The 14,724-nt window shown below is 41.2% G+C and overlaps 1 protein-coding gene across 1 annotated transcript in view; it reads right to left on the bottom strand.

Annotated features, from left to right (window-relative positions):
- LOC131953732 (uncharacterized) overlaps positions 1–14,724 on the bottom strand; it is a 73,764-nt gene that overhangs the window by 41,335 nt on the left and 17,705 nt on the right. Inside the window, exons 8-18 of the mRNA XM_059317065.1 lie at positions 14,054–14,182; positions 12,700–12,828; positions 12,103–12,205; positions 11,286–11,416; positions 10,452–10,573; positions 9,419–9,548; positions 8,616–8,811; positions 6,252–6,359; positions 4,890–5,080; positions 1,213–1,846; positions 158–407 (exon numbers count right to left, since the gene is read on the bottom strand). Coding sequence (XP_059173048.1) covers positions 158–407; positions 1,213–1,846; positions 4,890–5,080; positions 6,252–6,359; positions 8,616–8,811; positions 9,419–9,548; positions 10,452–10,573; positions 11,286–11,416; positions 12,103–12,205; positions 12,700–12,828; positions 14,054–14,182 — 2,123 coding nt within the window. The remainder of the gene's footprint in view (positions 1–157; positions 408–1,212; positions 1,847–4,889; positions 5,081–6,251; positions 6,360–8,615; positions 8,812–9,418; positions 9,549–10,451; positions 10,574–11,285; positions 11,417–12,102; positions 12,206–12,699; positions 12,829–14,053; positions 14,183–14,724) is intronic.

Raw genomic sequence — 14,724 nt, 5'->3', positions numbered from 1 at the left:
TATTATAGATCTAGTAGATCTAGACTAGGGCTTACTAAAGCCAATTTCATAGCCAATGGTCAAACAACACTACTTAACAGTAGCGTCACTGTAGATAGGGGGGGTTGACAGCACCAGGTGCCACCCCACCTAGAGACGCCATTTCCCTCTATCTCACCTGGCACAGCCCAGCCTTTGGGTAGAAGCCGACATTACACTGGCACTTCCCGTCCCTGCATGCCGCGTCACTCACGCACTCCCCGGCCACGCCCTCGCACGGCTTGCTCGCGTTGATCAGTGGCTGACACTTGCCCTGGCGGTTGTAGTAGTTCAGGTCGCAGGCACAAGCCCCGCCCACACACTGCGCGTTGTCCGTGCACTCACCGCTGATCCCGCCCTCACAGGGCTGGGTGGCGTTGTTGACAACCCTGTCAAGTAATCAATGGGCAGATAGATATAGTTCGTTTTCTATAGGTTCTTATCCAGCCATTGGCATAATGAATCGGTTTTAGGGAGTGATTCAGACATTTTTTTTGGGGGGGGGGGGGGGGGGGGGGGGGAGTCGAACACAATTTTCCGGGGGTCGGAAGGGGGGGGGGCGGACACAGCAAAAGTATATAAGTATATATTTTCTATAAAATGTCTTGTGCGTCGGGAGCAGGGGTGGGTGGGGGGGGGGGGGGAAGGAGGAGGGCAGATGCATGAGATGAACTCTTCTGGGATAGCAGTTAGGTGAGGTCGAGGTTAGGTTCAGTGTTAAGTTAAATTTGTTTTTTTACACGCTTGGAACATAATTCAGGCATTAAGGGGTTAATTTATTGTCTTGGTCAGGGTTAGATACAGTGGCGTAACTTTGTCAAGTGTCAACACAATAAAGCAACTGAGGGTGCCCCCCCCCCCCCCCACACACACACACTTCTTTCCCCCACCCTCCTGAAGAAGTGCTTTAAAAAACTTTGCTCGGGTTACAGTTTAGGATTTGGGAACGCATGGTGGTATGTAGTTTGCTCCGTGTTGTCACCTTGTATAGTTTATTTGATTTTTAATAGTAGTCAAACAATATTTCGTACATTTCGTATAGTGTTTCTATCAGATATTAAATTTAGGGCAAGGCTACGGGGAGGTTTGAGATTAAACTTTACGTATCTTTGATTTTTTTATTTTGTAGTTAGGTCTAATAGGCAAATACGGGTTTGGTAGTTTTTTTTTAATTAGATGAACTCAAGAACTTACCTGCAGGCGCCATCTTTAGCGTAGAAGTTGACGTCACAGGTGCATTTACCTGCCACACACCTGGCGTGGTTGACGCACTCCCCGGGGAAGTTCTGGCAGGGCGCGCTCGCGTTGGACCGCACCTCACAGAACTCATTCTTGACGAAATAATCCGCATTGCACGTGCACACCGTCTCTACGCACTCCGCGTTGGCGATGCACTGCCCCGCACCGTCGCACAGTTTGGTGGGGTCGATGAGTTTATTGCAGGCGCCGTTTTTGGGGAAGTAGCCTTGATCACAGACACACGCCCCAGCTTGGCATTGGGCGTTACGCACGCAAACATCCACGGCATCGCAGGGTTTCGTTGACGGCACTAGAGCCGGGCAGGAGTTATTTTTAGCGTAGTAACCATCGTTACACTTGCATTCCCCGTTCTGGCACTCCGCGTTGGTGACGCACTGGCCGATGGCGTCGCAGGGCTGTGAGGGGACGATCAGAGGGAAGCAGCCGCCGCTCTTGGGGTAGTAGCCGGAGTCACAGACGCACCTCCCGCCCACACACTCGGCGTGGGCGACGCAGGTTCCAGCCCCGTCGTGGCAAGGCTGGGTGGAGTTGACCAGAGGCAAGCAGTTCCCTGCCTTGACGTAGTAGCCTGATGGACAAATGGTCAAGTTACACACTATTTAAAGGCGAGAAGGCCAACTGGGTATTTACACAAACGCCAACAAGCCCCAACCTGGCCATAGCATAAGCCTAACCATAATCCGAACCATACCCCCCTCACACTAAACTCTAACTCTTACCCTGTCTCTAAACATGATCCTGATTGATGCCGGCAATATAATCGATACGATACAATTTTACTTACTGGTTTTTGAACGATGTTGATATACAAGCCCCCCCCCCCCCCCCACCCGCGCCCCCAGACTAATTTTACAACAAAAATTAAACAATTGCAAAGTATTTACAACGTAAGAAATATTTTTTAACCGTTATTTTTTAAGCGCATGACGGGGCGTTCCAAAAACACGTGCAATAGGGCTTGTAAGTCTCGTTTTCTCTTACTTTGAATTAGAAATCTGTCCTGCTGTACAGAGTTTTGTAATGACAGGATGTTCAAAGTATTGTGCTTGTTTGGTAAGTTTTGATTAATCTTTTAGATTTGAAAGTAACGGCGGGAGGCTGTTGCTGATATGGTTTCGTAGGTATAAAGTATCGAAGTTTTAATGTGTCGTATTTTTTATTTGAAAACACTACAAGTAAAAGTAGGCGTTCTCTAGCTTAAAAATCTTTAGTTTTTTAGGACTCTAAATCTAAATTACCACTCTAAAAGTATGAATATATTATAATATATAGACTAGAATTTATAACTAACCGTAAACTTTGTTTTTTTCACGTAATAATTTTTTTTTATTTAATCGATAATTACAGCAATGTCTTAAAAAGTTAACCGTTAGCCGTATATGAATTTTTTTGAAAGGCGTCGCTTTATTTAGGGGATCCAAAATTGTATAATAAATGTATCAAAGGCAAGAAGGTGTAAACGTATTTTAAACGTATTTCATCATAATTGACTAGAAGTAAGTTATAATAAAGCTAGCGTATTTAGACTTTCAAACGAAACCTACAGTTGAGTAGTCAATTAGTAAAATATATATTTTGACATGGCGACATAAATAATATAAAATATTTATTATAATTATTACGTAATAAAATTTAGATCATTTTATTGCTTTTTTTCAAGAATGTCTTAGTTACACTAGGTTAATTTAGCTACTCTTGTGCAAGTTATTTCCCTTGAATAAAATTTTGGTATTTGAATTTCCAAATGGGAGATAATTCATTGCTTAACTTTACATTCATTTCAAATTCCTGCACCTTAGGTTGACAGCTTACTTATAAATACAACTTTAAGTTATTATCTGCTATTGTAAAAATTATATAGAGCAGAAGTTCTAAACAAAATAGTTCAATAGTTTTTTTTTAGCATTATCAAGTTGAAAACAAACACATCATTAGCCGTTGTAGATTGCAATACTTAATGTTAGTAGACATACAGTATGAGATAGTGCAACAAATGCGCCTAAAATCGTCTTAGTCGCAAATTAATCATCTAATTAATTATGTGTCTTTTTCATATTTTTCGCCCTCTCCTAAAGGATTCATATGTACCAATTGTAGGCTGGAATCTATAACATTTATAAACTTTAATTTTTCAAAAACAAAAAAATCGTTACATAATCACACACTACAGACATTTTACAATTTCAATCGCGGATCAACACTTAGCCATCTACAAACCCATAGTCCCCCCCCCCCCCCCCGGGAACTGACACCTACAACAGTATGCACCGACCTGCACGAACAGATCAATAAATAAACCGGGAGTGATCTCCCCTAAACTTTCTCGAATATTCTTATATAACTTGGAATGTAGACATGATTTTTAATTACTTAAACTTTTAAAAATAGAATAGAATCTCATAGAAAAAAACATTGCGCACCAAACAAACGCCGAAACAAAATGTGCATAATAGTGCGCAATATTATTAGTACTTTAAAAATTTACATTAGTTTTTTGAGAAATCGGAAGTAGCGTAAATTACTACTTCCGGTCAACGGAAATTACTCAAAATTTACACTTACATGTGAAATTTCATTTATCTATCTGAAATAGTACTCAAGTTATAGGCTTTTGAAAAATTCAAAGTAGAAAAAGTACCACTTCCGGTTGTCGGAAATCGCTCTAAAGTTGATACGGATCTACGATTTTGATATAATACTTATATATGAAATTTCATCAACCTAGCTGTAACGGTACTCAAGTTATCGTGTTTACACACAGACACACAGACACACACACACACACACACACACACACACACACATAGACATACGGACAAGATTGCAAAATTATGTTTTTCCGTATCAGTGAGGTGTAAAACGTCGAGAATTGTAAAAATCTCGATTTTTTTTTTGCACGATTACAATACTTTCTCTATACTACGTAATACGAGAAAGTAAAAAGAGGACCCGGTGATGGCCTGTATTGAGGCTACATAGATTATAGAAAGGCTGACAGAAAATAACATAGCCATCTATACGGACGGCTCAAAAACAAATGAGAAAGTTGGAGCAGGGTTCCACATCCCCCAACTCAACTACTCCAAAAGCCTTAGAATAACCGACTGCGCCAATTATAAATAAAGAGAGTCAAAACCTAAAACAGGTAAGTTTCGTTCTTGAACGTGGGAGGTCTGCAGAGAGCCCAACACTATAAGAACTATGCTTTTTTTCCAGTATTTTTTTTCCCCGACTCTTTTTAGCGCAATTTCCATACGGACAATTGCGATTATTAACTCGTCATTTCTGGATGGATGGATGGATGAATGAATGGATGTGTGTCCGCAGCTTTACCGCAGCTTTAAGTCGTATCTCCTCCTCAACGAAGCAATGTCGAGGACTAGTTTTCTCACGAGAGAGGGGGGGGGGATAGTGCAAAGTAGACTCGTAGACTTAGCAACAATTTCAATAAAATGTGATTACGCTTGCAAACTGGAGTTGAAGGAATTAGTACAAACTTTTGAGACGAAGGAGGCAAGTAAAATTTGATTTTCATGTCTACTTATAAAGTGTATGCAATTGATAATAAATTAATATGTCACAATTAATTGTTTTCTTATACATATGTTTACCTGCCAGACAGGAGCAGGTGCCGCCGCTGCACTCGGCGTTGACTACACAGAGACCTTCAGCCACGCACGCCTTCGGCACCGGGATCCGAACCTGGCACTTCTCCTCCCACGCCACGTAGCCGTCGGTGCACTCACACACACCGTTGGTGCACTCGGCGTTCTTGATGCACGTGTCTATACCCGGACAGGTTCTGTTGCAGTTGTCAAACAATAAATAATTTTTATTGGGTAAAATATAGAAACAAAATTGATTATTTTATTAATTAAAAAAATGACATAGGCCTAAATAAACAACTTAATTACATTAGTGATAACAATGTGTGTAAACAAATGAACTATTTTATTATTTAACGTGACAAAACAATAACAAATATTTTTTTTTTAATTTGATTTTTATAGAATTAAATTTGGTTGCTTCCCTTTGAGTTCTAAAAATAATTTTGATGACTAAATACTCTTTTAACGTGCTTTATAAGATAGGGTCTACTTAAAATATTTATCAAATTCGAAGTAAACAAAAGTTGTTTACCCAAAATTTATAGTATCATTAATTTATGTATAAACTACGTGTTATTTTGTGTGTTGTGTTTAGGATAAACAAAACACTACAATGTAAAATTTCTAATAATACGGTTTTTACTTTTTGAATGTTGTTTGATATTGTATATGGTTTTCAACTAAAACTCATATCTGGCTTGTAACTATTTCGCAAGAAATTTTTTAAAACTCGCAGCTGCTGTCTATATTTCTCCTGTAAAATCTTTGAAAATGATATATCAAGGACACGTTGCTTAAAATAACAAAACATTTCAGAACTGTACACCAGTAGGTGAAAGTTTTAACTTGTTAATATTTCAAATGTTTGGTCTGGTAATGTTTTAATGAATGATTGAAAAAGTATATAATCAAGCATAAAGTACGATCTATATCATCTTAAAAGTATGTTGTGAATGTTTTTTGTGTTAGTAGATGAGTAGATGACTCTTTGGTTTTAAGTCTTTCACGTGCGATATCTTTTTACTTTATCAAACTTTCACCAAAACATAAGCGAAAAGTAAGCGAATTTTAGTCAATGTGATTTTTCTCTTAGTGTAGAAAAGCCTACTGTACCATGATAAAGTATTAAGATACCAGTATAAAAAGACGGTTAAACTTTAGAATTAGATCTATAGAGAAATTTTAAAAAGGGAAAACCAAGGGCTATAACAATTTGAGGGGAGGAAGGGGCAATGGAAAATATTCCGCCCCTACATCCCTTATGATTTACAGCATGTAGGTGTTGAGAACACCCATCACGGTCCCCCCCCCCCCACCACAGAAAACGCCACACCCCCACCCCATGTTGACACGCCCCTGACGTACTTGTTGGGTTTGATCCTGGGCTCGCATTTCTCGGGCGTGGCGTAGTAGGCGACGCCGCACTCACAGTTGCCCTTGACCGCATCATCGCAGTAGGAGTTCTTGATGCACCTGGAATTATGGGATAGTGACACATGACGTGCTAAAAAATAGAGCATTGTATGTTTAATTCTGATAGTTAAGATGCACCTGGAATTATGGGATAGCGACACGTCAAGCGTTAAAAAACAGAGCATTGTATTTTCAATTGTGATAGTTAAGATGCACCTTGAATTATGGGATGGTGACATATGACTTTCTAAAAAAAATCAGAACATTGTTAATCTTATTTCGATTGTTAAGATGCACCTGGAATTATGGGATAGCGACACATGACGTGCTAAACATAAACAACAGAACATGGTTTATTTGATTGTGATAGTTAAGATGTATCTGGAATTATGGGATAGCGACACATGAAGGGTTAAAAAACAGAATATTGTTTATTTAATTCTGGTAACCCTGATAGATAATTTAAAATTAACCTGGACTTATTTACTTCTAGATGTTTTTATTTTCTTGTAAGACTGACTGATTGAAACACAAACAGCTGACACTGAAAACTAAACTAAAAATTTAGGACAAGCGATGAATTTCTCATCCTAGACATGATATACACTGTACAGGGGTCTCCAAACTTTTCAGCCCGAGGGCCGCATTAACTATCAAATATCAGTTCGGGGGCCAGAGTTTCTTCAAGTCATCTCTTCGGGGTGGTGCCCCCCACCCTGAAGAACTTCTAACCCCGCCTCCCCCCCCCCCCCCCCCAAAACGAAATATAATTTATATAAAAATATATACAAATTTCAAGTGTCTCCCTCCCCCGAAGAAAAAAGTCTGAAAGAAACACTGTCGGGGGACAACAACACTCGAGGTCCAAGTTTGCTCTTAAATTATTCTTCACGTATTTCATTCTTGAAAATTTTTGTTCATACAGGTATGTTGTTCCAAAATTTGAAACTTACTTTGATGCAAAAGTTTTAATATTAGGAAAGTCTTCCTTCTGCAAAAACTTATAAAAAACCACCTGCCCTTCTTTGAACGGGTCTCTAAGGAGGTCATTTTCTTGCAATTCAATGACGTCCAGCTGCTGTTCATCTTTGTAACTGGCCACATTAGCTTCAAATGGGTTTTGAAATTGTCTCACTTCTTCTGCATTTGAATCCAAGTCAGAAAACCGCTAATGAAACTGCAGCTGGAGGTCTTTGATGATCTCGCATGCAAATGACGTGGTGAACTCAGTGGTTGGTTCAGCCGTAAAGACCTTGCACTGCTGAGAGTGGGTCAAGTTGTTGTACTTGTTACAAAAGCAAGGCAAGTTTGGATCTGAAGGCCTTTAGGTGAACGTATAGATCAGAAACTAGATTTCCCTCTCTTGTAGTTTTATGTTCAAAAAATTTTAATGACTAGTTATGTCTGCAGCAGAGATCAATTTCTATACTTAATCTTCATCAGACATTAATGGCTGTGGCTTGCCTTTACTACAAGAAGTCACCTATTTCCTTTCTTAACATAAATACTCTGCTCAGAACTTTGTCGCAAATTAGCCATCTTACTGCTGTGAAATATGGTAAATCTTGCGATTCTGTGTTTGTATCTGGTTGGATATCCTCTCCGGTAACAGTGTCATAATTCTATGTAGGGAAGCCAGCTATTGTGTTATGTTTATGTCTTCATCCACACCTCTAATGAATACAAGAAGTTTAGAGGTGGAACAGCTGTCCGGCGACTCATCCATTGCAATTGAAAAATATCGAAACTCGCTTGCATTTTTCGCTATTTCAGTCACGATGTTTTCATCAATGTCTGCAACACGGTGGGCAATTTTATTTGCACCCAAAGCTACATTTTCAAATTGTTTTGAAATTTCTATGCAAAGTTCCTCAGCCACCTCTAACAAACATTTATTCTGTGGACAAAAAGATCGCCGCGGGGCGGATGAGAGGACCTCGCGGGCCGCATCCGGCCCGCGGGCCGTAGTTTGGAGACCCCTGATGTACACAAAGGCATAACTAGGGGACGGATTTAACGAGAAACATTTTATTTTAGAAATACCAAAAACGTTCAGTTACGTTAAAGAAACCCAACTGTCCTGTCTTGAGACACATCTACATAAGACACATCTACAAAGGACAACCCCTATCTTGAGACACATCTACATAAGACACCCTGCCTGTGTTGAGACGCCTACATAAGATACCCCCTATCTTGAGACACCCCTACATAAAACACTTATGCTTTGAGACACACCTACATAAGACACCCCGTCTTGAGACACCTACAGAAGACCCCCCTGCCTGTCTTACAACATGTCTGAAGCCGCCTTACCTGTCGTCAGGCAAGCACACCTGCCCAGGTTTCTTGTAAGGAAAGCACTGGCCGTTGTTAGGACCAGCCGCGTAGTACTGCTCATTGCACGTGCACAGTCCACCGAACGGCGTCTGGCACTCGGCGTTGACCACACACTGACCACTTCCGGTACACTGCTGACCCACGGGGATCTGAGCCTTACACACGCCGTTGTCTAGAGAGTACATGGCACTTATGGGTTAAACGTACCCACAGGGTAGAGAACTCTGATGAGGTGTAACTAATATTAAAAGGATTGATGTGTGATGATTGTTACGACGTAGACAGTACAGTTTGGATTACTTATAACTAAATATTTAACCCTCAGAGTTTGGGTTAGAGCAGAGGCGTAGAGACTATTCCCAGCGCCCGGGATCAAACTTTCAATTTGGCACCCCCTCCCATATATTTATTTTTATTTTATAATGCAAAACTCCAGTTAAAGTGAGCTTTTAATTTTTTTTTCCAACCCATTTTGGCGCCCCCTGCGGTCGTTGCCCGGGGACATATGTAACCCCTACTGCCCCCCCCCCTCCCCCTCCTCTCGCTACGGGTTAAAGTTAGTATTGTGGTTCCGTTATTGTTACTATCAATACTAACAGTAGGATTGTTGATTATTGACGGGTACTAAATAAAATGCTAAATTTATTTTTTGCTTGACATTAAAAACAAAAAGAATCTTTTTAAGCGTGAGTGTAATTATGACAGATAAAGTATGTATGTCCTGTTTTTGTGTATGAAATATAACATGATTACTTAATGCTTGGTTAAGCTGGACTTACCGTTGAAATATCCTTTGGTGCAGTTGCACGTCCCTCCTGAGCTGTCCGTGCACTCTGCGTTGGCCACGCACGTGCCCAGTTTAGGACACGGCAGTCCGGCATCGATCTCCGTCTTACACTGTTCCCGCACCTGGGGATATAGTCGGGGTCAATGACCTGCCCGTGTATATAGGACATGTCGGGGTCAATGACTTGTCCGTATTTATAGGACATTTCGGGGTCAATGATCTGCCCTTATTCTCAGGGCATGTCGGGGTCAATGGCCTGTCTGTATACCTAGGACATGTCGGGGTCAATGACCTGTGTCTCATATTAGGTCCAGTACAAACAAATAAAGTCCAGGTCAACAACCTGCTTTGCATACGTCGCATGCTTGCAACATGTTAGGGGGTCAATGACCTCTATCATCTAATAGGCCCAGTGCAAAGTCAAGGTTAGTGATGTGTATTGCACGCTTGAATAAAGTCTGGGTCAGTGACCTTAGTAGATGTGATACGCTCTAAAGTAACCCGTATTATATCTTGCTTAACGTGGTACATATTGGCTGAGCTAGTGAGGGGCCTAGCAAATTCATTAGTACAATTACGTCTACATATCTACATTGTTCTAGATCGCTATTAATCATTGCAGTTCTCCATCGTGTTAATCAGAGTTTAATCTCATTAACATATTTAATTACAGTTACATAGCAGTTGAATTGTTTCCCTAAATAGAACAAGTAGCTTTAACACGACTGTTAGCTTTATTACTGCTCCAAATGAAATTGAATTTATATAGAAAACATATACTTTTACCAGTGTCCACCCCCACCCCCACCCCTGGAAAATGTTGTCCACCCCCCCCCCCCACCCCCCTGGAAAATGTTGTCTCCGCCCCCCCCCCCCCACCCGGATAAAAAAAAGGCTGAAAGATACACTGGGTACGGGGAACTCGGGAGCAGGTACCCTACAAATGGAAACTGTTGAAATCTACAACAAAGAATCTACAACAAAAAAGTTCGTAACATTAAGGAAAAAGTTTAGTTTGGACCTACAGGAAAAAATCCAGCGTTGCATTTGCACGTGCCGTCCTTCGCCGCATCGCACTCAGCGTACTGCACACACGCGCCTTTAAACGGGCACGGCTTCTCCGGGGGTATCTTCTTCTCGCAGAATCCTGGAAGTTGATCAATGACGTCAGAGACTCGTGCAGTGTTTCTTTCAGGCAGAAGAAAGTCTACTTTAACATTTTCCGCCCTCCCAACTCCCAAAAATTTTAAGTGCCCCCCCCCTCCCCCCAGAGAAAAAAGTCTGGAAGAAACACTAAAGTGTAGTAGTAAAGTTCTTTCATCATTGAGAACGTAGTAGTAGGGTTCACTCACTAATCGGAAACTTATACCAGGGTTTACTCACCATTCAAGACGTCGTACTAAAAGGGTTAAATCACCATTCAAGGCGCCGTACTAAAAGGGTTAACTCACAATTCAAGACGTCGTACTAAAAGGGTTAACTCATCATTCAAGGCGCCGTACTAAAAGGGTTAACTCACCATTCAAGACGTAGTACTAATAGGGTTAAATCACCATTCAAGACGTCGTACTAAAAGGGTTAACTCACCATTCAAGGCGCCGTACTAAAAGGGTTAACTCACCATTCAAGACGTAGTACTAATAGGGTTAAATCACCATTCAAGGCGCCGTACTAAAAGGGTTAACTCACCATTCAAGACGTCGTACTAAAAGGGTTAACTCACCATTCAAGGCGCCGTACTAAAAGGGTTAACTCACCATTCAGGACGTAGTACTAATAGGGTTAAATCACCATTCAAGGCGCCGTACTAAAAGGGTTAACTCACCATTCAAGGCGCCGCACTAAAAGGGTTAACTCACCACTCAATGGGTAGTACTGTGCGTCACACGCACACTTGTAGTTGGCCGCTCTGGAGCACTGGGAGTGCTGGACACACTCCACTGTGCTCCGACACGCTTCACCGACTCTCTTGGCCACACGGCACACACCGCTGTAGGCATATCAGGTACATTAGAGGCGCCCTACACTAGACACTCCTTACACTAGACACGCCCTACACTAGACACGCCCTTTAATAGAAACTCCCTACACTAGAAACGCCCTACACTAGACACGCTCTACACTAGACACGCCCTACACTAGACACGCCCTACACTAGACACGCCCTACACTTGACACGCCCTACACTAGACACGCCTTACACTAGACACTCCCTACACTAGACAGGCCCTACACTAGATACGCCCTACACTGGACAGGCCCTACACTAGATACGCCCTACACTAGACACGTCCTACATTAGACATGCTTTAACTAGACACGCCCTACACTAGACACGCCCTACACTAGACACGCCCTACACTAGACACGCCCTACAAAAGACACACCCTACACTTGATACTCCCCATATTTGACACGCCCTACACTAGACACGCCCTACACTAGATACGCCCTACACTAGACACTTCCTACATTAGACATGCTTTAACTAGACACGCCCTACACTAGACACGCCCTACACTAGACAATATACACTCCCTACACTAAACACGACCACACTAGACAATAACATGAAACGTCCTAAACTAGACACGCCCTACACTAACCCCGCCTAAACTAACCCCGCCTAAACTAACTCCGCCTACACTAGCCCCGCCTACACTAACCCCGCCTTACTTGAAGTTGTAGAAGCCCTTATCACAAACACACGTATTGCTCATGCACTCGGCGTTGGCCACACATTGGCCAGGAGCTGAACAAGACTTGCCGGCTGGGATAGCTGGAAAAACAAAACATTCATTAGGATTGTTCCTCTGTTATTGGATGCTAGTTTTTAAATAATTTGTGAACGGAGAAATCGCCACATTAACAAAGGGTATGAAGAGAGATAACTCAGGCATAAGAACTAGCCCTTGATAGAAACGTATACATAACTACCAAGTTTATCTTAAGTGAAGAGGTCTAAACATTACACATACATTAACTTGTTGATAGAAAGATTGTTGTAAATAATTGTAATCCACGTAATACATTCAAGAACAAAGTCAAGTCAATAATTTAAATTATTTTAATATAGAATATTTTGTAAAGAGGTCTGCAGTATAAAGAAAGCTGTTTGTCTTTAAGAAAATACTTTTTCTTTCAAATGTCTATAGCATTAGCTAGACGTAATGCCGTCAGAAAATTACAACTGTGAATCGTTATGTATATCGATAGAACTACTAGACCAAACCAACGAGTTGCCAGAAAGTTCTACAGCACCAACCAGCTTACCTGGCAAGCAGACGGTGACGTTGGGGAAGAAACCTTCAAAACACTCGCACACACCGGAGGCTCCCACGGCGCACTCAGCGTTGTCCACACACTGACCGTAGTCGGTACAGGCGAACTGTGGCCAGATGGCTGGAGGGGGGGGGGGGACAGAAGGCATAATGAAATATTTGGTGGGAATGTTGAAGTTGAAGGAAATATCATGAAATTCATTAAGTCGTGGTCGTGTCGGTAAAGCTCATGGTTGCTAAACTGAAAAGTCTCGAGTTCGAACCCTCGGGTAGATGAGACTCGTTAGCTGGGAACAGCCACTCTTCTAGGAGAGACAACTCCAAAATCAAAGAACTGCTGCCTTGTAGTTTTTTTTTATTGGAAGCAACTCCAACAAGAAAAGCTGGCTGAAATCAATCGCGCATAACCAGTTGACACGTATACTTAATTGTTTTGGAGAGAGTCCCTTCCAACACTAAAATTAAGCACGAAGAAGAAAGAAGACACTAAGGCCGGGTGGTAAAGCGTGTGACTGCTAATTTAAAAGTCTTAAGATCTGATCCCTGATACAAGACTGTAGGGTGTCGCTGAGTCCACTCAGCTCTGATGGGTACCTGATTCATGTTAGGGAAAGTATAGGATTGGCGTAGAATTGACCATAGTGTTTCTTTATCTAACGAGGTCACAGAAACAGGTGAGCTCTACTTCTTCTCCAACGACTGCCAGATTCGAACGGGTAAAATTTTTCTAACATTGGGTAAAGGTTGGCGAAAGCAAACTTAAAGAAACATGGATGGAAAGTTGTGGTAAATAAAACACAAAGCCGAGGCGTCATATATATTTTTTAAAAATGTAAATATTGTACTTGTAGAAGTTGACAGACATTGTTACAAAAACTAAAATTGTGTCTAATAATACAATTTAAATTAAATGAATAAACGCACGTGTTGGTTTACACAAGATTCGAGAACTTATTTAGATCATTTTTTCTTAATAGTAATATTGAAGCGGATATACTTAAACACAGTCAAGTATGGCGTTTCAACTTATTATGGTGTCTAATGGCCCGCTGACTCCGATTTCAGCCTGCTTTTCTTTCAAAATTTGATTTCATATCCTTTGTTTATCCAAGAATAACCTAAAAGGCAGCAGTTGTTTGATTTCGGAGTTTTGTCTTGTAGATAGTTTGGTTGCTATCCCCAGCCAACGGGAATGATCTGCCCGGGGATCCGAACTCGGGACTTCTGGAATTTTTTGCTCGGCCACGCCATACCCCCCCCCCCACCCCCAATTCTAGATGTAGTGTTTCAAGCTCTACTGGTAAATAAGAGGAGAAATGGAATTGACAAAAGGTCACGTGACATACCTTCCAGACACACCCCTCCGCTGGCGTAGTAGCCGGACCTACAGTCGCAGGTGCCGCCCATGGTGGAGGAACACTCCGAGTTGATGACGCACTGACCGGTACCGAAACAGGCACCGCCGGCCTTGCGCCCTGCAAAGATCAAAGGTTAAACCAGGGTGACGTCATGAACAGTTGACATTTTATGTTTTAATACTTTGGGCAGCGGAGCTTGAAGGACAGTTGGATATGAATACAATTTTCTAGCTAAGATAAATATTCAATGAACCTTGGCCAGTAAAGGTATGATACATTCTTTGGTATTTGGCTAATAGCATAATTTTTATCTAAGTAATATAAATGTATTGGTATTTGGATATAAACACAATTGTTATCTAAGTAATAAAAATGCATTGGTATTTGGCTATAAACACAATTGTTATATAAGTAATAAAATGGATTGGTATTTGGCTATAAACACAATTGTTATATAAGTAATAATGCATTGGTATTTGGCTATTAATATAACTGTTTGAAAGATAGGATATATTTATTAGCACATCAACAATCATTGACATAACTGTTATGGCTATTAACACAACTGTTTTATAAGTTATGGCTATTAACACAAATGTTTAAAAGTCAGATAAATGAATTGGCTATTGGCTATTTACACAACATTAACCTTATTAAAA

The sequence above is a fragment of the Physella acuta genome, unplaced genomic scaffold, assembly GCF_028476545.2.
Source record: "Physella acuta isolate Inbredline_101_S28 unplaced genomic scaffold, ASM2847654v3 ptg000943l, whole genome shotgun sequence".
In the NCBI taxonomy this organism is placed as follows: Eukaryota; Metazoa; Mollusca; class Gastropoda; family Physidae; genus Physella; species Physella acuta.
The sequence above is the reverse complement of the archived record's forward strand: the minus strand, read 5'-3'. Positions and strand labels throughout refer to the sequence as shown.